The sequence below is a fragment of the Harpegnathos saltator genome, unplaced genomic scaffold, assembly GCF_003227715.2.
Source record: "Harpegnathos saltator strain DR-91 unplaced genomic scaffold, Hsal_v8.6 scaffold33, whole genome shotgun sequence".
NCBI lineage: Eukaryota > Metazoa > Arthropoda > Insecta > Hymenoptera > Formicidae > Harpegnathos > Harpegnathos saltator.
In genome coordinates this window covers 1,266,889-1,292,794 of record NW_020230128.1, presented here as the reverse complement: position 1 = coordinate 1,292,794, position 25,906 = coordinate 1,266,889, and the positions used below count along the sequence as shown (strand labels likewise).

The following is a 25,906-nucleotide window of genomic DNA, read 5'->3' as shown; positions in this document are numbered from 1 at the left end:
GTTCCTTTTCTCTTTATCTTATCTTCTCAAATTTATATATTTATTTCACTCTATTGATAAAAAGTGCAACCTAATACAACACTAAAAGGAACAGATCATGTGGCTCTACGGATATGATCCATTAGACGCTGCAAATGCTTCGAAGCGCTTGAAGAAAGGCCGTGATTGGTCTACAGAGCGCTTCAAAGTATTTGCAACGTCTAGTGGATCATACCCTGTATCAAGCTGCACTGACTTTAAACGAAATAGACATATTTAACCTTTAGTGGAAGAGAGAAGAAAGACTACAAGATGGTGTGGTTTTAAAGAGCTGATTAAATATCAGCCAATGGCAGCATTGGGACATTTAAATCGCCAGACATACGTCATCTGACGTCACCGACGGGTAGCGCTAATACATCGGCGCGTACGATTGGTTGCGTTGCCTGACAGTATACGACGATTGCAACGTAAACGGTATGTCGCGTTTATAGCGCCATAATCAATACGTGCGTGTTGTGTATACGGTGTGCACCGGTCACGAATCTACAAAATGCACAAGGATGTATACGTATAAACAATACGAGAGATGGAACGGACGCTCGATGGAATCGTTCGAGAGGTAGATTCAACGTTATAACACGTTAAACTTACGGCAACACAGCAAAATGTCCGTGCCAGTACCAATTTTGACAAGCGGATTGTCGTTGCGCGAGCATACACACTATTCATATACATCGCACACACGTACACCACGCGTGACGCGACGATTGCAAACGATGTTTCGCACGTGCGTATTCGATTACTGCGCTATCGCGCGAATACTGGCGATACTAGTGTAGTGGTAATCGGTGGGTAATCGAACAGCCGATCACATTAGATCTGCAAGGAACTTGGCGAATGTGTAAGTGTATGCGTACGTGTATGTGTGTGAGTGTGTGTGTGTGTGTGCGTTGCGTATATGTCAAAATATAACGACATTCGAATGTCACAACATACATTCGAATAACTCTTTAATTTGGATCACGGTAAATTAGCGACGATGGATGTTTACAGATGATGAGGGGCGGTTAGAGGACGGGAGAGACGGAGCGAATTAAAACTGTGAGACGAGAATTCACACGCATCGTACTAGTTGTTAACCTCCCGAGCAAATTCTGTACTGTGAAATTCATCCAACCGTCTCGAAAACTCACAAAAAGAATTATTTTCTTTTATTACACGAAAATTATATCCGGCCGAAAGCTCAATTCTATGAGTAATTAATATTTAATCTCGAAACAATGTTTTCTACTTATCGATCCAATGAGAAATTAATAGACGTCTTGTGATGGAAGCAAAGGAAGAAGAAATGATCATACCTAAGATAACCATTACTCTTAACTTAATCTCAATATAATCTACCTGATTATTTATGCCTGTGTTGGTGAATTGATGGCTGTATACTGGGGAACTGTATGAAGAATATATATATAATGGATAAAATGAGTAGCCAATTAAATATAACAGTTAGACCTGATGTAAGATTGGACACAAAGTGGTTAAAGACTGACTTACAACGATTCCTTTACCGTGATGGATTGGCAGAGTTGTGGAATGAGATGGTGCGGGATGGAGAAATTGTTGGTTCCTTCAGTGATGGCCTGATCAATTCTGCAGGAATTGTAGCAAAAAAGGGTACATATGGATCATAACTGAATGTTGGACAAATATTTATTCAGTTTATTAGTTTTTAATGAAATTTATATTATAATTCATCATTTGTTTCTCTCATTTGCCTCATGTATTATTTGTAGTTTTAATCATATTCTTATTTGCCTTTCTTATTTACTTGACAATGAGGCATAAATAATAAGTAACAAGTATCAGTATCTTTTATGGATATTCTCTCAGGTGATAATGGACGGTATTATTGCGGTATGAGAGTATTATCTTGTCTATGCTGTGATGGAATCTGTGGTCCACAACATGGTTGTAATTGTATTCCTTGCCAAAAACTTGATGAAGAAGAAGCGGCAAGAACAACAGCAATGGTTGAGAAAACTATACCTGCCCGGCGGATAATAGATTCGTGGCTTTGGGGGCCACCACCATGTAAATATATGTTAATTTGTGGCTTGTTTTTAAAAAAATTTGCATTGGAGTCAGCAAATTTTAAAGAATTTGCATTGTGCAGTCATCAAATGAATTTTCATGCAAGAAATATCCTTACATATCACTCTCTCTCTAGCTTTTACCAAATTATAAATTTCTGTCTATAAATATAGTCTATCTTACCTTAATGATGTTTATCACATGTATGACTATATTTTACATTTTATATTTTAAAATATAGATTTTAATAAATTTTAATTAAAATATATATTTTAAGCTTGAATCAACAGAAATGTTTATATTCAGACTTCTTTTTAGCATTAGTTGACTTAAGAGGTTGTATCGACTTGTCAATAAAAGAGCAGCGGAAGCTATGTTGCGAAGTTGCAAATAGTACATTATCTGCAACGCGTTTGAGACAACGATTAATAGTTGCTCGAAGATACTTTACCGCCTTGTCACGTCATAAACCACAAGAGATTAAGGATACCTCGAATTTACCAAAGCCTATCGGAAAATTACAGAAAACGTTGAGTATAAGCCTACCAAAACGAATTAAATATGTGTGTTTGTAGCAGCAAATGAATATAGAGATACTACAGATCAATTTGCTGAAACTGCATCACTTTAGTCAGCTGTATCACTGAATTACTTTCACAATAGAAATCAGATCATTAAAATTTATTTCACAGATCAAAAAAATTTATTTATTTTACGTTATCCTGTTGTATATAGCGCAGGTCAACTTACCTAAATGATTTATTTTGTCGTGCATGTTACATGTCACATACAAAATATCGATATATATTTATATACTGATGTGATTCTATGTTGAGCCTGTTTAAAGTACGTCGTTCTTTTCCTGTTTTATTTGAAATATTAGACTTGTGCCGTTAGCACAAACATTAATATAAAGATTCGTATTTTTGTGAATTGCAGGCCGAGACCTAATGAAAAAGCGACCCTAGGATTAGCGCGTGTCGGTTCACGTGCCGCACTCAATTTTTCATTTGCGTACTTGAGAAGAGCTTGGCGATCCGGAGAGGACGTCGAATTCTGTAGCGAATTACTAACCGAGTCATTGGAGGCGTTGCAATCATTACCCGAGGCGACTCTTTTCGACGAGAGTAACGTTTCTCAAATCTGGTTAGAAGTCGTAGAAAGATCGGCTAAATTTTTGAGACAAGTTGTCACTGGGTATATGTTGTTTTTACAATTAACGATCATTCATTCCCAATTTGTGTTCAAACACATACGATAGACGCAGGTCATATATTTGTCCTTAGGGAGGTAACCACCGGACGATCGTGGCGTCCTGTGCCATTGTCGGATCAGCATACGGCACTCTGCCTTTTACTGGAGCTGGTCGCGCAGAGAGCCACCCTTTCTAGTTTATTGGACTCTGTGGTTTTGTTGCTGCACCTCAGTAATAAACATAAGAATCAAGATAACAGAGTGACACCACCTGGGAGTACGGCGCCGCTAGTTCCGCTGTTACGACGATTGAACATGATTCCAGCGACGAAGTCTCGCCGACATCTTGATGGGAACGTTACACCGGGACCCTGCGAAGTTTTATTGAAGTATCTACGACTGCCAGATGACGACGCCGTGTCCGTCGACTTGAGAAAAGCTGCCGTTATCATAATGTGCAACCTCAGTAGATTGGCTGCTCCTCTTTTACCACCCGTTAGCACTGAATGCGGATTTCCGAGGAACGGAGGCGGCGGACAGACATACCAGGAGGTATTAGCTTGGGGTGGTGTGAAGTTCGGTAACGGTTCCTCTCCGTTTTACTGTGACGCGATCGCCGAGCTGGGGATAAAGCACTTGTGCTGTACCGAACGAGCGTTATTGATATTATCCTTGAGCGGGAATGTTTACATCATGTACTACGGATCAGAGACTCAGTATCCGCAGAGGATGCACAGTTTCTCTGATAAGCCGGTAACGATGATCGCGTCTCACTCGGACGGCAAGCATTATTTAGCATTGACGCAAGACGGTTGCGTGTACTCCTGGGGAAATGGAGACGGCGGTAGACTCGGACACGGCGACAACATCTCACATGACGAACCGAAGCTGATCGAGACGCTTCTGGAGAAAAATATCATTTTCATAGCTTGCGGCAGCACATACTCGGCGGCGTTGAGTGCCAGCGGTGAATTGTACACATGGGGAAGAGGAAATTACGGCAGATTGGGCCACGGTAGCAACGACGACGTCACCGTACCGACCTTGGTGACGACGCTCAAGGGTCACATGGTTGTGCACGTGGCGTGCGGTAGCGGTGATTCTCAAACCCTGTGTGTCACCGCTTCCGGCATCGTCTTCTCTTGGGGCGACGGCGATTACGGGAAACTAGGCCGTGGTGGATCCGATGGTTCTAAAACGCCGAAGATCGTCGACAAGCTGTTGGACATCAATGTGGTGAGAGTGTTCTGCGGCGGTCAGTTTTCCGCAGCGTTGACGGCTCGTGGAGAAGTGTACACGTGGGGCAAAGGAGACGCTTATCGTTTGGGCCACGGTAACGAAGAGCACGTTAGGTATCCCAAACTGATCGAATCATTAAGAGACAAAAAGATCAAGGATCTCTCTGTCGGAGGTACGCATATACTAGCATTAACAGAGGATCAATTCGTCTACGGATGGGGCAGAAACGATTACGGTCAGATCGATCCTACGTTGGGTCCTGTTGTTTCCGAGCCTTCTCTGTGTCCTACGTTATCCTCGAAGAACGTCATCGGTCTAGCATCAGGACCGACCCAAAGTTTCGCCTGGTGCATGTCAGCATGGTCAGGCGGTGCCAATAGAGTGGCTTTCGTCGTGGACATATGCGAGGAGACGTTTCAGCTGCTCGACACGCTTCTGGCTAAGTCCTGCGAAGGTCTTCCTGGCATCCGGCCGCCCACGCAGGACCGTGAGTGCCTAGCGGTGGCTACGCTGAATTTGCTGCGTCTGCAACTGCACACCATGCTGACGCACAATATCGACGCCAAGTCGGTCGGGCTTGCCGCCACTAGCACGTTGCTGAATTCTTTGAAGCAACGTTGCGTGAATCTGGCAAGCGCGACCGGGATCTTAGCGACGATACAGGAAGCGGCGCAAGCGGTCCTGCAAACCGGCTGGAGCATACTACTGCCGACGGCGAATGAGCGCGCGAAAACGTTGTCCAGCTTTCTACCGAACACTCTCAACAACGCGGAGCAATCCAGTTCAGCGAACAACAATGGCCAACGGTTTATGGCCGATTTATTGGTGTCTAGTCTCATGGCGGACGGTGGTTTGGAGTTGGCGCTGAAGGCCGCGATCAAGGCCGAAATCGCGGACATGCCGGATGAGAAGGACTTTCTAATCGACGTCGACACGTCGAACGTCGTGAAGGTGAAGAGCGAGACGAGGCAGGCAATGAAGGACGGCTTCAATTCCGGCAAGAATATCACGACTATCTCGTTGCTGCAACTTATACAGCAACTGATACGAAATGGTACGTGCATCACGCAGTCCAGACTGCAGCAAGGTTCGTCACAGCTACACGCCGACCGGAACGAGCATTTGCGCCGATTTGACAACTCGCCCAGCCTAAATCTCCTGCTGCGTTTTCAACGTCTGTTGATCGCGCAGGTGTATGAGTGCATCGCGCGCAAGTCGCGCACCGAAGATCTGCACGATCAGGAAATGATAGGCGCGGAGTCGCTGTTGCAGAAGTACATCGCGCAAATCTGCGATCACGCGACCGAGACACTGCCATTAGCGGCCGAGATAGGCGGCCGTTCCGTCAAGGACTTCGTCTCGGTCGCCAGCGTGCTGAAGGGCGACATTATCAACGTGCTGCTGTCCGAGCTAATAATATGTCTGATACTGCTGCAAGTAGACTGTCCCATGTTGCTGATCGATATGAACTGGATGGAGGTGATCGCACCGATATTGGACGCGTTGGATTACTTCGTCCGATTAGCACCGACGATGGAGAAGAACGAGGCGGACGACCTGTCGTGGCCGGGCATTATCGCGCCCCAACACGGCAATAAGATATCCACTCATGAGGAGCCGCCGCTGATACGCTGGGCAGATCTGGAGAATCACAATCGCGACGGTGGTCTCTGGGTCGTGGTGAACAACAACGTTTATGACATACAAGACATCAGGCACGAGGGCACTTGGTCTCCTTACGAGGTATTGCAGAGATACATCGGACGGGACGAGAGCACAACGCAATCCAGCGCGCCTTACGGCCAGTTGTCGCCACCTCGAGGTATGATGGACTCTTGCTTCGTCGGTCATTACTCCCAAACTGAACCCGACGAGAATGCACGCATCACAATCGAAATGACTGACGTTTGCTCGTCTCTTCTGGACACAGAGAGGGCTTTGGGATTTTTGCTGGGATTACACGCTTACAGAATGCGTCAAAGTCTAACGCTGCAATCAGCAGAGGAGGAAGCCGGCGTGTGGCTCAGCGCGAGTTTCTTGCGTGGTGGCTTACAAGTTCTGCAACCGCCGAATCCGTACGAGGAGGAGAAGGACGAGGCAAGAAGCAACACGTCGACCGCCGCCAATTCGCCCACGGAACCGCCGTTGCCGATACACACGAAGAACGAGCAGCAGAAGGAGAACGACGATCGGACGGTTGCATTTATACAGGCATTAGCGGAGACGCACAAGGCCGACGATCATGTGCGTGCATTCTTGACGATAATCGACCGGCATCAAAAGGCCGACAATGTGTTCTCGCATGCCGACTTCTATGTCGATCATCCCGTCGAGGAGATCGGTCGCGCTTTATTAGCTGTGATTATAAAACACCTCGGATTAGGCCAACAAGCGCTCGCGTTAGCCGAAGAGGAGCTGAGAGCCGCCAACAGCGTGAAATTAACTGCCCCGTTAGCCGACATAATGCGAGCGGTTTACCAAGCCAAGTGGAACCTGGTGCGGACTAGACAGCAACAGAACAGAAGTTACAAGGAAGTTTGCGCCCCCGCGCAAGAGAGGTGCAAATTTCTTTTGTACGAAGTGAGATCCGCAATGAGCTACGAGGTGAAAGGATTCGAGGATCTTGAGCTCCTACACGTCGATTCCAGATTTAAGAGAGCTGTTCGCACAGTGATTGCAGATATTCGAAAGAACAAAGCCTCGCCGGGAGGTGGCGGCAAGCCGGAGGACATTTTGAACGCGTCGATACAGAATGCCAAAGCGAAGAACAAAACGGACGAGGACACGACGGCCTCTTCCAAGGAAAGCCTGACTGCTGCCTCTTCCTCGTCTGCGAAATTGGAGGATATCTCGGATATTAAGAATAAAATTATGCAGATGACCGAGAAGATCCGCTGCGGGCCGATACAATGGGCCACTGGCGATTACAACAGCCTGACGACGAACATCATCAATTTCGTCATGAATAACGGCCTCGGTGGCGACGTCGAGACGCTGCGTCGCGCGATGTACTGTCAGATGCAGCGCGCCAGAGTGCGGGAACAGGGTATCTCGATGATGCGCGAGTTGTTGAAGAAAGATTATCTGATCACGTCGGTGAAGTATTCCTTACTGAACGGCTGGCTAGGTTTGACATACGAGAACAAGTCGCTTAGCGACGGGATCATGCACTGTCTGTACGATATACAATTGACGACTCCTTATCAAAAGTCCAAGGTCATCCTGGCGGAAGCCGAGGTGATCTCGTGGGCGGTGCAGGCTTTACGAGCGTACATAGTGCAGGCAGAGCAGCCGAACAAGCAGAAGATCAGCGGAAAGAGCAGTTTGAATCAAGGTACTTACACGTGGCTGCGGAAGTTACCGAGAGCACGGTTCTTGCTGACCATCCTCGGTATGCTGACCAACTATCAATGCGCCAACAAGATCGGATTGCTCATCAACTCAGGTCTGTTATCGAGTATCTTGACTTTATTACGGCAAATCGGGCCTGCGAATTTCTGCGAAGCTGCTGAAGACCAGGGACAGCAAGGCGGCGGTGGTGAAGCGTCGAGAATAAAAACCGAGATCACGGCGATTTACGAGGACACCATACAGAGAAGCAAGCCGCAGAGTGTTCAACTCAACGGTATGGAGTTGGCGGCATTGATGAAGATCGGCACCCGAGTTGTGCGAGGGATCGATTGGAAGTGGGGAGATCAAGATGGTCCACCGCCTGGCGAAGGTAGAGTGATCGGTGAGCTTGGCGAAGACGGCTGGATAAGGGTGCAGTGGGACAACGGGGCGACTAATTCATATCGTATGGGCAAGGAAGGCAAATACGACCTGAAATTAGCCGAGCCGCCGACTCCTCCTGACGACGACAGCGATGAGATCGACAGCGACTCTCCAATTGACACGGATAACCTGGAGAATGTTAATTCCCGTGGGCAAGAATTGTATCCGACCTGTTGTCTCAAGTCGGCGTCGAGGACCTTGCTACGAATAATCTTGCTTTCCTGCGGTATAGAGGCAGACAAAGTATCTGCGATATCCATCAAAATTCTGGCATCCACGTTACACGGTATAATATCCACCGCGAACAAAACCGGGGAGTTGAACACGTTTGTACAATTAGCGAGACAACATCATGAAACTTGGGCCACTTTCGGCCTGTTGAGAGCAATCGCGAGGTCCAAGCAGTTATGTAAGTCTTTAAGTTCGCAGGCATGGTTGGATTTCTTGTTGAACATTGTTGCGGACGAGACAAAACCCTGTCTCGAGAAGCAGATCATGGTGATGAGACTACTCGCGGCTGTCTTACCCTCCTGGGCGGTGGAAAGAGACCTGAACGACATGAGACAGTTGTTGGAGAGGACCTTTGAGATATTGGGTCAGGTAGCGCTCGCCTGTGATATCGCTCCTGGCGCCGAGTTGCATTCGAACAAATGTCGTATGTCCCTAACCGCATCATACAGTTCCACCGTGGCGGAAGAATTGATATGGCTCATCAGACTTTTACACAGTCTTCCTGGCTGGAACGCGATCATCAATCGATTCCTCGCCTCCAAGTTATCCTTGACGGCGGAGCTACTGAGCGACGGTCCGTTGATTCATATACAGATGAACGAGAACGACGGTGAGAACAGCCTGAATATCCAGAGGACGGTGATGGCGACTCTCGTAGTCATCGGCGGCTTAGACAATAGAATAAGAATCGGAGGTCTGGTGAATTACGAGAACGAGTTGGCTATAGTCTGCAAATTCACGAAACACTCGAAACTCGTTATACAGCTGAGGGACGGTGGCAGAGCACGGAAAATAGTCCCATTTTACTCAGTGAAGCGGACAACCGAGAAATTCCAACTGGACCGAATGTCCTTGACGGAGCAACTGATATCCACCTGGGCCAGTCTACTCTTAGGCACTACTTCTGGCATGGACAAACGGCCTGGCGGAATGCCCGTGATCGCTGGCGTCGTCAACGCCTCGATATTACGTACTCAACAGCAACAGCTCGCGGCCTTGAACGCTGGCAAAGCTATGCTCGCCTATCAATCGAAATTACGGAGGATTCTTAAGTGTTCGCTCAATAATGACGTCAATGATGACGACCGGCATAGCTCGATGCTTCTGCAAGAGATGTTGCTGCGCGCGACGAAACCACAACCACTGAAACCGATATTTAAACGTAGAGAAATCGAAGAAGCCGCTTTAGCGGTCTCCCAGTACTTAGCGTCTGAGTTGAGACACACACCCATTCAACGCACTACGATGACCTCGGATCCCACCACGCCTATATCCGAGTGCTCGTTGGTCTCGCTGACGTCGAGTCAGAAGAGACACTGCAAGACCGGCGCGGCCACGAGAAGAAGCTCCGTGGCGGCGCCTGTAAGTCCCCTGGTAGCTCAGTTAGTCGAGATGGGTTTCCACAAGAAGAGCGTGGAGCTAGCAATCAAGAGCCTCAGCGTCGGCGAGCAAGGTAGCGTGACAGCCGAGAGCGTGGTAGGCTGGCTGTTGGAGAATCCGGACGCCGTTCTTAGCGACACGGAAACCTTGTCGAGTCCGGAAGGACTAACGGACATCGACGACTCGATCAGCGAGGACATGGATGACTCACCGTCCGCACAAGAAGCCGCATCTACGATGGGCGGTGCGCCACCACCAACGTACATGAAGCGCTCAGACTTCTTATCAGTGGACGAGTACGCGATTTACGTGCGCGACAATGTGGTGCCAGGTATGCTGGTGCGATGCTGCAAGAGCTATGAAGAAGTGGAATACGGGGACGTTGGTCAGGTAGTGAAGATTGACCCGGAAGGATTGCATGATTTAAACGCACAGGTTGCGTGGCAACGCAGAGGCAGCATGTACTGGGTGCGATTTATTCATATAGAGTTGTTGGGTCACCCGCCGTCCTTACCGGGGCCGCCCGCGTTGAAGGTGGGCGACAAGGTTCGCGTGAAGGCGTCGGTGACCGTGCCGAAATACAAATGGGGTTCTGTAAACCATCACAGCGTCGGTATCATCACGGAAATCATCAATAACGGCAAAGAGGTGTACGTAGATTTTCCGCAGCAGGTAGCGTGGACCGGCTGTGTCACGGAGATGGAGAAGGTGCCGTCCTGCCATCATTCCGTTATTTGCAATTCGTGCTGTTTATCACCTATCTCTGGGCCCAGGTTTAAGTGCAAGTACTGCGATAATTATAACTTATGCGAGAATTGTTTTTACACAAAGCGTTCGCATCGACACGGTTTCAATAGAATAGCGGAGCCCGGCTCCGCCGCTGTTTACGCCGGCAAGCCCGGAAGGTACCACAGGCAAGATCTAACGGAGCCGTCTCTGATCGAAGACTGGTCCAAGTGCATCAGGACTCTGAGTGTGTCCTCGCGAGAGAACTGGGCGACGCGACTGGTAGACGGTTCCGGCAAGTATTGGCAGAGTTGCGGCTCGCAGGGTAAACATTGGATTCGTCTGGAAATGTTACCCGGTATCCTGATACATTTCCTGAAGATCATCGTGAATCCGCAGGACAGCAGTTACATGCCATCCGTGGTGGCTGTCAATGCGGGCGATTCTTTTATCAATTTGACGGAATTAACCACAATAAGCGTGCGTCATTCGGACACGAGCGTGACGCTGCTGCAAGATATGAAGGAATATTATCCGTGCATAGAGATCGCAATCAAGCAATGTAGAAATGGCGGTATAGATTGTAAGATACATGGTTTGCGCGTCGTCGGGCGCAAGAGAATATTCGAGAATCAACTGACGACCTCGGTTTCTTTCCTTGCGTCGGATTGGGAGGTTTTGCAAGAGCAAGTGACGGCGCAACGCAGTACTGATGCGCCGCCGCAACAGTCGGCTGTCTATGTGTGGGGTTTGAACGACAAAGATCAATTGGGGGGCTTGAAAGGATCTAAAATCAAGATACCGGTCCGCAGTGAAGTGTTGTCGAAGTTGAAGCCTATTCATATAGCCGGAGGCAGCAAAACTCTCTTCATCGTTAGTCAAGAAGGCAAGTTGTACGCTTGCGGAGAAGGAACAAACGGCAGGTTGGGTTTAGGAGACGATTACAACATGTGCGAACCAAAACTTATACCTTTCTTGAGTCAATACGTGATCAAGAAAGTGGCGGTGCATTCAGGCGGAAAGCACGCGTTGGCGCTTACTCAGGACGGTAAGGTGTTTTCGTGGGGTGAAGGTGAAGACGGGAAACTGGGACACGGAAATTGCACGACGCTGGACAAACCGCGACTGATCGAGTCGCTTAAGTCGAAGAGAATCCGCGACATCGCGTGCGGTTCCGGTCATTCGGCGGCTATCGCGAGCAACGGTGAACTCTACACCTGGGGTCTAGGCGAATACGGTAGATTGGGGCACGGAGACACCGCCACGCAGATGAAACCGAAGCTGGTGCAGGCGTTGAGCGGACAAAGGGTAGTTCAGGTAGCTTGTGGTAGCAGAGACGCGCAAACGATGTCCTTGACAGCTGACGGTTGTGTATACACCTGGGGGGATGGAGATTTCGGCAAGCTTGGACGAGGCGGAAGCGATGGTTGTTACACACCCTTATTGGTGGATCGCCTAAATGGTCTGGGAGTCGTCCAGGTGGAATGCGGTGCGCAATTTTCTCTCGCTCTGACGAAGTACGGTGAGGTGTGGACGTGGGGGAAAGGAGATTACTTCCGTTTAGGTCATGGTAACGATCATCACGTAAGGAAACCCACACTGGTCGAAGGTCTACGAGGGAAGAAGATCGTTCATGTAGCAGTCGGAGCGCTGCATTGTCTCGCAGTTACAGACACTGGCCAAGTGTACGCATGGGGTGACAACGATCATGGGCAACAAGGTAACGGCACCACGATCGTCAACAGGAAACCGTCGTTGGTACATGAACTGGACGATACGAGAATGAACAGAGTATCTTGCGGCTCGAGTCACAGTATTGCTTGGATACTAGTAGATCAGCCTACCAACGGTAATCAGGAACCAGTCACATTCCAAACAGCGAGGGATCCGTTGGGTCAAATGTGTTTGGGCTTGGGTAACGCGGCTGAACAGAACGGCGTCGTCGCCACGACTAGCAACGCTATCGCCACTAGACCGTCGCTCGCTAGTATAATACTCTCATTGGAGAGCAATGTCGCCAAACAGCAAGCGTTGCAGCACGTGATAAACGCTCTTCTCATCATGCAGGCACGCACGGCGATAGTGACGGCCTTGCAGAGTCACTCGATGTTGAGCGATCGCGCCTCGGCGAAGCACACGCCGATACCACCGGCGACCACGGATATGGTGGCACCACCGTCAGAGAGTGCCATGACCTCGAGTACCGAGCATGCGGTTTATCAGAATGTCGGTGACATCGCGCAAGGTGGAGGTGAAGCTCCTGCGAACGTCGCTGAGGCAGTCAACGTGCCCACCAGCCCTAGAATGACTCCTGAGTCCGAAGACTTCCCGTTGGCGATGTTTCCGTCCATGTCCAGTTCTAGCGTGTCATCGCGTGCCTCGAAGATGTCAACAGGCGCAATGAGCGTAATAGCAGCCACTTTAACATCCAATGCGCAGGTGGTGGGCGAAGGCGCTGCTACTGACTCCGGCTTGGACGAATTCACGTCAGCATTAACGGAGGACGACGCGAGAGTACTGGTGGACCTGTTGAAGTTGGCGGTTGCCAACAGAGTCTGCTCGTTCGCCAAGGAAACGATCTCATCTGTGCTGATAGCTTTGGGCAAGGTCAACTGTACCATCGGCAGCATGCTGTTAGAGCAATGCGTGACCGAGCTGGAGGACACCGCGGCGAACAGCAATTGCGTGAACAACACTCCGCAGTCCGTGGTGCAGGAAACACCGCATCCTTACATAGACGACACCACGATGACTGGTAACGTAAAGATCCCCGGTGCTGAAGCATTACGCGTGGAATTCGACAGACAGTGTTCTACGGAGAAACGGCACGATCCACTGACAATAATGGATGGGAGCGGCCGAGTGGTGGCCGTGCGATCCGGCAGAGAGTGGACCGAATGGTCGTCGGACATTAGAATTCAAGGGGACGAGCTGAGGTGGCGGTTCTCCTCGGACGGATCCGTCAACGGCTGGGGTTGGCGATTCACAGTACACCCTGTTCTCACAACCCTCGCTCCGTATGAGCTCGGCTCTGATCGAGCGGTGTTATCGCAGCCAACCATAGCGGTAGCGGAGCATCTTCTCATGGACAACAGTCTGATCAATTCCGATAGGAACGTCGCTTCCCGCTTGGCGACCGCTCTGGCTCAGTGTAGTCAACTGAGCACTTTGTCCGCGCAGCAGAGGATGTGGGCGTTGAAGAAGTTGCAAGTGGTTTACACAAGCGGACCTGGAATAAAGCCTGAAGTGGCGTTGTCGTCTTTGCTGGGCTCATTGCCGCAAGCACTTCTCAGACAGTACTCTTATGAGGATCCTTTGGTCAGAGGCGGCAAGCAACTGATGCACAGCGATTTCTTCAAGGTTCTCGTGGCGCTCGCGTGCGATCTCGAGTTGGACACCATGCAATGTTGCACCGAAGTGCACAAGTGGTCCTGGTTTCGCAGGTACTGCCTTGCTGCACGTGTTGCCAAGTCATTGATAGATCGCACCGTGCTACCGAGAGCGTTCTGCTACGAGGTGACGAAGCAACTCAATGAGATGACAACGGACGGAGATACGGAGTGTACTAAGGACCACGAGAACCATATTATATTCAAGCAAGAACACGACGAGCAATTATTGCAGTGGCTGAATCGCAGACCAGAGGATTGGACTTTGTCTTGGGACGGATCTGGCGCGATTTATGGCTGGGGTCACAATCATAGAGGACAACTGGGAGGTTTAGAGGGCGCGAAAATCAAGCTACCAGCACCGTGCGAGAGTCTGTCAGCGCTTAGACCGATTCAATTAGCTGGAGGTGAACAAACTCTCTTCGCAGTGACTGCCGATGGAAAAGTTTATTCCACAGGTAAACTGGAGGAGTAATATCGGCGTGAACGTTACTTTCGTGCTACAGTTTTCAACAAATTCCAACATGATTTTGTGACAGGTTACGGTGCTGCGGGACGTCTAGGAATAGGAGGAACAGATTCCGTCATGGTACCAACGTTGTTAGAATCTATACAACATGTGTTCATCAAAAAGGTGGCCGTGAATTCGGGTGGGAAGCATTGTCTCGCCTTGAGCTCAGAGGGTCACGTGTATTCGTGGGGAGAAGGCGATGACGGCAAGTTGGGACATGGTAATAGACTATCGTACGATCGACCAAAGTTGGTCGAGGATTTGCTCGGCATTGAGATTGTGGACATAGCTTGTGGCGGTCACCATAGCGCTGCTATCACGAGTGCTGGTTGGTTGTATACCTGGGGGAAAGGTAAAATTAAAGTCGAAGAAGCGCTGAACGCTTTTATTTTTTCAACGATTTAGAGTTATCGCATGTTAATGCGACTTGGTGCATATTTTACTTCACATGAAACGTGATTGAAGTCGTACAATAATAATCGATTGCAGGACGATACGGACGTCTCGGCCATGGTGACAGCGACGATCAGTTACGGCCGAAGGTGGTAGAAGCTTTGCAAGACTACAAGGTGATCGATGTGGCTTGTGGAAGCGGCGACGCGCAAACACTCTGCGTGACCGACGATGATAACGTGTGGAGTTGGGGTGACGGTGACTATGGGAAGTTAGGAAGAGGCGGTAGTGACGGATGCAAAGTTCCTTTGAAAATAGATTCATTAGCCGGGCTTGGTGTAATCAAAGTCGAGTGCGGCAGCCAGTTCTCCGTCGCCTTAACAAGATCTGGAGCGGTTTATACCTGGTAATGACAACTCATAGCATTCATTTACAATCTTACAAATCTCACACCATACATAGTTCCTACTGAATTATTCTATTATCTTCACTAATACGTTAATCTTGTTCACATTCTTTACTTTGTTATATATGTGTAGGGGCAAGGGAGACTACCATCGTTTGGGTCACGGTACGGATGACCATGTGCGAAGGCCACGAAAGGTAGCGGCATTGCAAGGGAAGAAGATCATTTCGATAGCGACGGGTTCGTTGCATTGCGTCGCTTGTTCTGACAAAGGAGAAGTCTTCACTTGGGGCGACAATGACGAGGGACAACTCGGCGACGGTACTACAAGCGCTCTGCAGAGACCACGGCTGGTACACGCGTTGCAGGGCAAGAAGATCACGAGAGTCGCATGCGGTAGTGCGCATACATTGGCTTGGAGCACGGCGAAAGCTACACAAAGCAGAATGCCGGCGTCTGCACCTATGGAGTACGATCTAGTGAAAGAGATACCATTCTCGGTGCTGCGCAATAGATTGGTGTTGTTACATCATTTTGCCGAGCTTCTGTGTCCTGCTTTGGCGATGTTTCCGACTACCGGGCCCACTGGACTGGACAAATTGGGCCCTATGCTTGTGTACACTATAAAGGAAGCGACGTTCCGTAAAGTCGTACAAGCTACGATGGTGAGAGATCGTCAACACGGGCCTGTGATCGAACTGAACAGGATACAGGTGAAGAGGGCAAGGGGTAAAGGCGGATACGCTGGACCGGACGGTATCAAGTCTGTTTTCGGTCAGATGGTGTCCAAAATGTCTCTCTTAACGCAAGACGTATTGTTTCTACCTCATAGAGTATGGAAAGTGAAATTTGTTGGTGCGTATTCCGCTTCAACACATGTGATTGGCGAATACCTTCTAAACTATAAGCAAACAAGTTCTATAAGCAATCCGTAACTATTTTAGGGGAAAGCGTCGATGATTGTGGTGGTGGTTACAGCGAAAGCATAGCGGAGATGTGCGACGAGTTGCAGAATGGTTCCTTGCCATTGCTTATGCCCACACCAAATGGTCGCGACGACAACGGCACAAATCGCGACTGTTTCTTGTTAAATTCCTTCTCCGAGTCGCAGCTGCACATGACTATGTTTCAATTCTTGGGCATCCTGATGGGTATCGCTATAAGAACAGGCAGCCCGTTGAGCCTGAATCTAGCTGAACCGGTTTGGAAGCAGCTCGCTGGCATGCCTCTGACACCCTCGGACCTGACAGAGATCGACCGGGACTACGTTCCCGGCTTGCTTTGTATCCGAGATATGGATCCGGACGAGAAAGTCTTTCAGACGTTAGAGATGCCATTCTCCACGCCGTCCGCGTCCGGACACGACGTTGTATTATCTAATAGGTATTGCAACTAACAGTTTAGCACTGTAATTTGTATGTTACGTAAAGTGCATATTCTAATCGACTATTGAATTTTTCAGATATCTCAAAATAACACCAGAAAACAGACACGAATACGTGAGATTGGCGCTAGATTATAGATTACACGAATTCGACGCTCAAGTAGCAGCCGTACGAGAAGGCTTATCGAAAGTTGTTCCTGTGCCTCTCCTGGCATTGTTTAGCGGTCCCGAACTCGAAACGATGGTTTGCGGTAGTCCAGACATACAAATTAATTTATTGAAATCTGTTGCAACATACAAAGGTAAATGCTCATTTTTAGGTATTTATACACCGACAACTTTTGCAACATCAGATACATAGTGTATCGATCGTGCAAGATACTTATACTATATTCGCTCACGTTTAGCATAATCTAAGTGTAGTTTACGTGTAATATTAAAGGAATGATTTTGACAGGTATTGAACCAAGTGCACCGCTTATTCAATGGTTCTGGGACGTTATGGAGGAATTTTCCAATCAAGAGCGATCGCTTTTCCTTCGTTTTGTTTGGGGCAGAACACGTTTACCGCGCACAATCGCAGATTTTAGAGGCAGGGACTTCGTTTTACAAGTAAGAAACCGCCCACTCGCATTATTTCCTTAACAGAACAAGTAAAATGCGCTACGCTGACGCTCTTATCGGTCTCTTTTTCGTTTCTCTTTAGGTAATGGAAAAGTACAACCCACCGGACCAGTTTCTTCCCGAAAGCTACACCTGCTTTTTCCTTCTGAAAATGCCAAGATATTCATGCAAAGCCATTCTACGGCAAAAGCTAAAGTACGCGATTCATTTTTGTAAAAGTATCGACACAGACGAGTACGCTCGAGTGCAAGCGGCGACTAATTCAGACACGGACGATACAGATAGCTTAGCGAGCGAAGAGCACACGTCACTTTAAACTGGAGTTCGGAAAAGAAACTTATGTGATCTGACACACCTATATTAGTATATTCGTATCATATAAACCGCGCACGGCAACATACAACCGCGTCATACGGCACGTAATCACGCATGGATACTTGCGTTGCAAATATAATGCAAATATAATGCAAGTAAATGCATTTTAATTCTTCGACGGTTTCTTTTTTCTTGAATTTAAATTTCTCTGTGTTTTACCGGAGCTCGAGGATCCGTATGACGCGGATACTCGCCATAAGTCAATTTCCAACAAGTAACAGACGACCGTGCGAGTAGTAACATGTACTCATTACCGAAGTGAAACATTTCCGAGCTCTATTTTGAAGTAGAACTCTCACTCGCTAATCGAAGCGATTACTTGTGTTTGAAGTGGCATTTAGTTGACTTCTTTACGGATGTGTTCACGGGTTCTCCACAAAGAAAATCCTATTTTTCTTACACAATATTTATCACATTGTGCATATACTTAAACGTATGTACTGCTTTTGTAGCACATGATCAGTATATACTGTATAGTAGACGGTAATAACGAGAAGTGAATAAACCAATAAGTTAAACAGTTTGATGTTGATTGTTCAAGTCTTTCAGTGATCCAAACGAGGAATTTGGAGATTTTTCATCAGTTTTATATTTGTACGCTTTATAACTGTCATTTAGAAAAATAATTTAACGTTCTCGTCTCAAAACAGAAACTGAAATAATATCGGGAAAATTTGTAGTGCTGTTATTAATTTTCTCCAATGGTTCGAACCGCGCTGCAAATAAGAAATATTGCAATATTATCTCTCGCTTGTTTCTTTCATGCATTTCACGATAATGAATTACCACACGCTCGATCAGCGTGTTGCGTTTCGCAATCGAATTTTGAATTCATTTAATTTTATGTAAAATATTTTATCTTGAATTTCATTTGTATCGTATATTTGTATCGACCTCTACTTTTTGTCTTGACTTTTGGCCGATCCCGGGCTGATGTCTCTTTCGATAGAAAATTAGTATCGTATATAAATCTATATCATATTGATGTAAAAACAGTTAGATGTAACAACGGTAGAATTTATTTTATCCTGGTAAATACTGACAAATACTGATTCCAAGAAGAAACTATTCTTTCGGCTGTACTATCGTCGTGTGTGACGAAAAATTTGATATTTTTAGTATATAACAAAGCATAACAAGAGTGCAACATACTCATTAAGCGATAACGGGTAAAAAATAACACTGATAAGCGAACATCTAACATGCTTGAGCAACTGTAACTTTAAATCACTCTTCAGATTGTTTCTTTTTTTTCTCCTACGTGATGTATGTTGGGTAATATGTTCACAAATATTATTGAGTAATATTCGCTGTTGACGTCGTTCGTGATCTTTCTACTCTACGGACCGCGTGAAAGTCACTGTTTCTTCGATTGAACTTGCAGTGCGTGTTCCAGCAAACTCCGGCTGATATCGCGGGCGAAGCAGAAGCAACCGTTGAGAAATGTGCCGATGCAAGTTTCTTGATAATGTATGCGCCGTAAATAGTGTAGTTGTAATGACAAATTGTAACTAGCAAGAAAGCGGCGCGATACCGCGCGATTTCCTGTGTGCTGGACGTTTATAGTTTGATCTTGCGCTAATATCGCAATTGTAGGCGGATTAAAATCTCGAAAAAAACAAAATGTTTCGTGTAGTTACAAACAAGGTGTGTATTTAGAAATAATAGACAATTCTTGAATTTTTATAAAAAAAAAACATATGGACAGAAAAACTGCAGATTGATATATCGATCTTCCTTTCAGTTGTCCAAGTGGAGCTTCAAGAAAAGCAAAACGTTCACCACGAAAACGAGTAAAGCGAACGAGACGAAGCATATCGAAGTGCCCGGTAGTGCAGATATTGTAGTAATAGGTAATTAAGTTTATATATTCGTCCCCTCAAATGAAACAAAAAATTCACTAATTTAACACGCTGTTTCTTTGCGAATATCATTTAAAGTTTGAGATTTGACTGTTTGTAGTTCTTCCACAAACAAAATTAAAACAAGAAAGAGAGAATCAGTTAAACATGTATTAATTTTAACAAATGTTTATAAAAATAGATTGATGCAATACAGCATTTTTATGATAGGTGGTGGCAGTGCTGGCTGCAACGCGCTTTATCAATTGGGCAAACGTGGTGTAAATGCGGTACTCTTAGACAAATCTAAGCTGATATCCGGCACAACATGGCATACAGCAGGTCTTGTGTGGAGTTTACGCGGAGTGTGCGACGTGGAGATGGAGTTGCTGAGAGTCTCACGGTTCCTTTACGCATCGTTGCAAGAAGAAACCGGTGTAAATCCAGGGTGGATAAACAACGGTGGGCTGTACATCGCTCATTCTCCGGTGAGCATGCTTGTTTCTGTGCATCTTTCACGCTGGCGAGTCTTCATATTACGGGCACATTTTACAAATATCCTCTACGGTTCGACAGGAACGAGTGGCCGAGTATGAGAGATTAGTCACTGGCTGTAGAAGTTTCGGCATCAACGCGTATATGGTTGAGCCGGCCGAGGCGAAGAAGAAGTTTCCTCTCGTGGATGACAAGGCATTTGCGGCTGCAGTGCATTGTCCAACGGATGGTACTATAGACCCTGCCATGATGGTGAACGCATTATCCAAGTCTGCAGAAAGAAATGGTTGCAAGGTACTTCCATATATTCATTCCTTATTCCACAAAGCGAATACGATCATTTTAACTTGGGGAATATTTATAATTGAATGTCATGTCGATAAGTATGTCGATAAAGTATGACTGATAGCAAACAACTTCGGAGAAGTTCTCTTCAAGTACGAGAATTACTTGCTTCAACTGGCTAAAGTCAAAATACAATTTTACCGTTAATCGCAATCATTTGCGAAAAGCTGATCTAATTGAATGCAATTCTTTAAGATCATCGAAAATTGTCCAGTCACGAAAATCCTCACGGAGGAGATCGACGGTCATAAGAGCGTTCGCGGAGTGGAGACACCTTATGGCACTATAAAGAGCAAGGTCATATTGAACGCCGCGGGAGCATGGTCGGGAAATATAGCGCGAATGGTGGGACTGAATATCCCGTTAGTACCGATGAAACACGCATATATCGTCACCGAGCCGATGAACGTACGGGGGTTGCCGAACCTCCGGGATCCTGATCTGAGTCTCTACTTCCGCGTACAGGGCGGGAATATATGTATCGGGGGATACGAGCCGAATCCTATCATATTGAAATCTGTAAGTCACGCATTCAACAGCGCAATTACTGTCGTAGAGAAAGAAAGTGTTTGCAAAGTTAAATCGATATATATTAAAAAGGCACCGGAAGACTTCTCCTTCAGTCTATATGAGCTGAATTGGGACGTGTTCAATACACACGTAGAAGCGATGAACAAACTCATACCCGCTCTCGCGACTACTGGAATAAGAACGACAGTCTGCGGCCCGGAAAGCTTCACTCCCGACCACAGACCTATTATGGGTATAAAATTTCAGCAATCTTAATTTACGACCGACGCGTACGCACAACTTCTTCTTGACGCATTATTACCACTAAGATATAATCGAAATGTCCGAAAGGTGAAGACCCACGCTGCACAGGCTTCTATTACTCCTGCGGATACAACAGCGCCGGAATGATGTTCGGTGGTGGTTGCGGAGAGCAAGCAGCTTTGTGGATGATTAACGGACGACCGGACAAGTATATGTTCAGCTACGACATTAGACGGTAAAATTATAATTGTTACATTTTCTGTTTCATCAATTATCATTGGATAGTTTATATTCTTATACCGATATACTCTTGCTGTACAGATATATACCGGAGCAAAGGGAAAATTCCACCTGGATAAACGAGCGCAGTCATGAGGCTTATGCGAGAAATTACGAGATTCTTTTCCCGCATGATGAACATTTAAGCGGTAGAAATTTGAAAACAGATCCTTTCCACAAGGTGAGCGTCCTTTTACATTGTTTTTATATTCTTTACCTGTTGTCAGTATTTTATTATATATCTTTTGTGCACAATCGATAGCTATTCATTAAAGAAGGTGCCATCATGGAAGAACGACAAGGATGGGAACGCCCAGGATGGTTCTTGCCAGACAACAAAACAGCCGAAGTTTTGCCATACGATTACGATGGTTACTACGATACGCCAAAAAACACGAATCACGTGTACGCCGATGTATTGAAGACAGAACGTACATTCAACTTCCCGCCACACGATGATATTGTAAGTCCCTTTTTCCAACCTCGGAAGCGGAAGAATATGAGAAGGGAATATTTAGGAAATATATATATCTTTGAATAATAAAAGTGTCTTAAATCGGTAACTTTTTATGTACTATGACAGATTCGAGAGGAAGCACTTTCGTGCAGGAATAACGTCGCCCTGTTCAACATATCTTACTTCGGAAAGTACTATTTGTGCGGTCCTGACGCGAGCGAGGCGGCGAATTATATATTTACATCTCGAGTAGATCGAGAAATCAACAGGACTGTGTACACTTGTATGTTGAATCGTGGCGGAGGTGTAGAAGGAGATTGCACAATCACCGGTCTACAATCTGGCATGGGTGGAATTGTTGATCCCATATTCAAAGGAAAGGGATTCTACATTGGTATTGTCAAGACTCTTTTAATCGTTAAATATTAATTATCTTGTGTTATTGATTCTTCTGTCATTGATTTCAGTGAGCGGAGGCATATCATCGTACCATACTCGAACGCATATCGACAAAATAATAAGAGAAAAGGCCTTTAATGTATCTCTACACGATGTCACGGAGCAGATCGGAATTTTATCAGTCCAGGGCCCTAACAGGTATTGAAATTAAGCTCGAATGCCGACACACGCAAATTGTTGCGAGAAAAAGAGTTAATGCTACATATTATAATAAGTAGTGTTAAATTAAATACCATTAAATACATTTCATTCGTTGCCATAGCCGCCAAGTTCTTCAAATGTTGGTCGAGGATGATCTTTCCAACGAATCGTTTCCATTTTCAACATCGAAACTGGTGCGTATAGACGGCGAATTGGTACACTTATTTAGACTCAGCTTTGTCGGTGAACTTGGCTTCGAACTGCACATCCCACGAAGCTCCTGCGAGAAAGTTTACAGAGCCTTAATAGAAGGTGGGAAGAAATATGACATGAAATTGGCCGGCTATAGAGCGCTTTACAGTCTGAGTTGTGAGAAAGGTATTAAGATGCGTTCGTTAAATATAATAATAAACTGTAATAATTTCCCCAATTTTTATTATTTTGATTTACCATTTCATAAAATTATTAATTTATTTGTTAGGATATCATCTTTGGAGTACAGATTTGAGACCAACTGACAATCCGATTGAAGCAGGTTTAGGATTTACTTGTCGTAGTAGTGGAGAATATTTAGGAAAAATATCCGTTGAACAGTACCGTAAAAATGGTATCAAGAAAAGACTGGTGCATTTACATGTACATGAGTAAGTATATCATCAATGCATTTAAATTTTGAGACACTATTAGTTCATCCATATAATGATGTTTTAAATGAACATACTTGTTTGATCTTGATATAGCGACATACCATTGTGGGGTATGGAAAGTGTTTATAGGAATAATCAGTTAGTTGGTTACTTAAGAAGAACCGAACGTGGATATACTTTGAAAAGCAGTATTGGACAGGCGTAAGTACATCAGATAACAAGTAACAGGAATACGAATAATCATATTTATTTTCCTTCTATAGATATATCAGAGCTCCAAATGGGCAAAATATTACAAAGGAATTCTTAGAAACAGGTACTTACCAGATTGAAGTAATGAGGAAGAAATATCCTGCAAAGATGTATCTTCATAGTCCCTTTGATCAGGATAACAAGAGATTACAAGGTATATATGTGATGTAAAGTACTTATAAACATTATACTCTTTGTAATTTGAAGTCATCTATTAGGAAAATAATTAAATGTATAATAATTTAGCAATTTTGTTTATCGTATATTTCATATAGTGAAAGGACTATTGTAATTACTTACATTATCATAATAAATGTTAAAAAATATTATTTAAGTTTATCCTGCTAATGGGTTTGCATGTATAGTTACATTATTTATCCGAATTTCTGCAAGTGGTTTGTAATTCTTAGGGTTTACCGGCAATTTTTCTAATTGTTCTAAAGTTTCCAAGCCATCAATCACTCTATAATAAATAAAATATAATATAGAAATTACAGTTTTATTTGCTATATGTATGTTAAATTTGATAAGACTTACTTTCCAAATAAGGTATATTTTAAATCCAAATGTGATTGTGGTGCATAAGTTAGAAAAAATTGACTGCCATTTGTATTAGGACCATTGTTAGCCATAGAAACAAGACCTCTGGCGTTATGCTTCAATTCTTCCTTAAATTCATCTTCAAATTTACGATTCCATATAGAAGTTCCTCCTTTTCCTGTTTGAGTAGGATCTCCAGTTTGAACAATAAAGCCTTTTATGTTTCGATGAAACATGCAATTGTTGTAATATCCACTAGCACAGAGTGCAAGAAAGTTCTGAAATAAGAATACCAATATTTTTATATACATGGCAAATAAAAAAAGAAATACCTATTTAGAAAATAATTATACAGAAAATATTCGACAAGATTTTGGTAAAATAAATAAATTCGTCTCACATCATATTATGTAGGTTATATATTGTTGACAGTGATTTTAAAGTTAGATTATAGCAACTATGTGAAATATAAATTATACCTCGCAAGTTTTCGGGCACATTTCGCAAAATAACTCTATTTTAATGTCGCCGACATCTGTGTGCAATGTAACACTCTGAAATACAACGTTAATGTTATTCAAATTAAATAAATAGATTATAATATTATCAGTATGTTTAATGTACCATTTCTTGTATTTTTACGCTAGATGTTGCGTACGGGAAATCAATTCAACGTAACTACTTCAATCACTGAATCGTCTTTAAATCAATTCTTAAAAATTAAATTAGGCTGACGTATTGTCAAGCTGTATGATATATTTTTTAAAAAATCCGTATTATTCATCGTTGATTCGTGCTACAGCCTCGATTTTTCGTTAAAAGTAAAGTCACGTTCAGCAGAAGCGGCTGCTTACTAGAGGTGCGTTCCGTTTCACACAATGCACACATTTTTTATAGTTACGTGACATAAACTATAGATGAATGCGCGCATATGCGTGAACGGAACGCACCCTAGACACTTATGATTATCGTCCCTGATTGGTTCGTTCTTCTGAATTTGTCAAAGATCTAAAAGAATACACAGGCTCCGTTCCGAAATTCACTGCCAGTATTGAAAATACACAGTTTGTGTCACATACACTATAGAATTTCAGTGCTGGCAGAATTTCGGGCTGAATACCCCGAAACGTAGCTTTCATAAATAACTTCAATCATAAATAATGACCAAGCGCTTAATAAACAGCTATTTCTGCCAAACGCGGCTAATGGCTCGTAATAAAGGTTTGCACTAATATAAGCAATAAGTGCACTTTTACACAGAAATTTTCTAGTAAAAACTGAGAATTGACCGCGTCCAGCAGAAAAAGCTTAATGATTATCATTAAATTATGTTCACCTTCTTGGCTTATTAGATATATTGAAATACTATAAACAATATATGAACAATATTTACTTACAAAAATTTAAAATTCAATCAAAAGTTATAAGAAAGTTTAATTTTGATTAATTATCTTTTTTCTTCTCTGTGATTCTAAAGCCAGCGGCACACGGTGCTTGTTTTCGTGCTGGATTGCTTGCTGGATAAAAATACTGCGTTCTGATTGGTGCATTTCCATCCATCTTCGAAAATATACCAATCAGAACGCAGTATTTTCATCCAGCAAGCAATCCAGCACAAAAACAAGCACCGTGTGCCGCTGACTTTAGACAGGACAGAGCGGAGCAAGAGCAGCCATAGAATATATTAGTATAAGTGGGAATATGTTCTGCTCTCTTGGATTCTGATCTTACTAGATTTGAACTCACTATCGTAAACACCCTATGTTCTTCTTCCTGAATCTCAAAAATCTAAAAGAATACTCGAATTATAAATAATAATTACTAGGCGCTTAACAAGCAGGTTTTTCTGCTAAACGCCATTGGCTACTTCTAGAGATATTTCGAGATAACATGTAGCCAATGAAACGATTCCATGTTTTTGCCCTGTGTTCTTTTGAAAAGACCTCCCTCTAGAGTGCGCACGAATTGCGTGTGGTA

The 25,906-nt window shown here is 44.9% G+C and overlaps 3 protein-coding genes across 7 annotated transcripts; 2 read left to right on the top strand and 1 right to left on the bottom strand.

The window, feature by feature from the left end:
* Window positions 1-490: 490 nt before the first annotated feature.
* Window positions 491-18,225, top strand: HERC2 (E3 ubiquitin-protein ligase HERC2). 4 transcript variants are annotated; one of them, XM_011143159.3, is made up of 13 exons: window positions 491-601; window positions 1,036-1,656; window positions 1,873-2,073; window positions 2,392-2,602; window positions 3,013-3,270; window positions 3,360-14,464; window positions 14,546-14,869; window positions 15,007-15,316; window positions 15,450-16,171; window positions 16,261-16,699; window positions 16,779-17,002; window positions 17,158-17,312; window positions 17,407-18,222. In XM_011143159.3, the coding sequence occupies exons 2-13, from the start codon at window positions 1,437-1,439 to the stop codon at window positions 17,638-17,640; spliced, it is 14,403 nt and encodes a 4,800-aa protein (XP_011141461.1). In that variant the 5' UTR covers window positions 491-601; window positions 1,036-1,436; the 3' UTR covers window positions 17,641-18,222. The 4 variants fall into 4 exon arrangements, with proteins under 4 accessions (XP_011141461.1, XP_019697535.1, XP_011141462.1 ...); XM_019841976.2 differs by having other exon boundaries at window positions 492-649; XM_011143160.3 differs by lacking the exon at window positions 491-601 and adding an exon at window positions 693-883.
* An 847-nt stretch (window positions 18,226-19,072) lies between these two features.
* LOC105184399 (sarcosine dehydrogenase, mitochondrial) lies at window positions 19,073-23,593 on the top strand. Its single transcript, XM_011143156.3, has 15 exons — window positions 19,073-19,346; window positions 19,444-19,552; window positions 19,772-20,028; window positions 20,117-20,329; window positions 20,576-20,899; window positions 20,981-21,143; window positions 21,242-21,389; window positions 21,476-21,614; window positions 21,696-21,896; window positions 22,017-22,284; window positions 22,358-22,487; window positions 22,612-22,868; window positions 22,972-23,134; window positions 23,231-23,338; window positions 23,401-23,593. The coding sequence occupies exons 1-15, from the start codon at window positions 19,323-19,325 to the stop codon at window positions 23,558-23,560; spliced, it is 2,664 nt and encodes an 887-aa protein (XP_011141458.1). The 5' UTR covers window positions 19,073-19,322; the 3' UTR covers window positions 23,561-23,593.
* LOC105184398 (peptidyl-prolyl cis-trans isomerase-like 3) lies at window positions 20,080-24,799 on the bottom strand. 2 transcript variants are annotated; one of them, XM_025300144.1, is made up of 8 exons: window positions 24,554-24,799; window positions 24,409-24,483; window positions 23,927-24,207; window positions 23,690-23,852; window positions 23,462-23,600; window positions 22,583-22,770; window positions 21,213-21,374; window positions 20,080-20,306 (listed from the first exon to the last, which is right to left on the bottom strand). In XM_025300144.1, the coding sequence occupies exons 1-4, from the start codon at window positions 24,554-24,556 to the stop codon at window positions 23,726-23,728; spliced, it is 486 nt and encodes a 161-aa protein (XP_025155929.1). In that variant the 5' UTR covers window positions 24,557-24,799; the 3' UTR covers window positions 20,080-20,306; window positions 21,213-21,374; window positions 22,583-22,770; window positions 23,462-23,600; window positions 23,690-23,725. The 2 variants fall into 2 exon arrangements, with proteins under 2 accessions (XP_025155929.1, XP_011141457.1); XM_011143155.3 differs by lacking the exon at window positions 21,213-21,374.
* Between the last annotated feature and the right edge of the window lie 1,107 nt (window positions 24,800-25,906).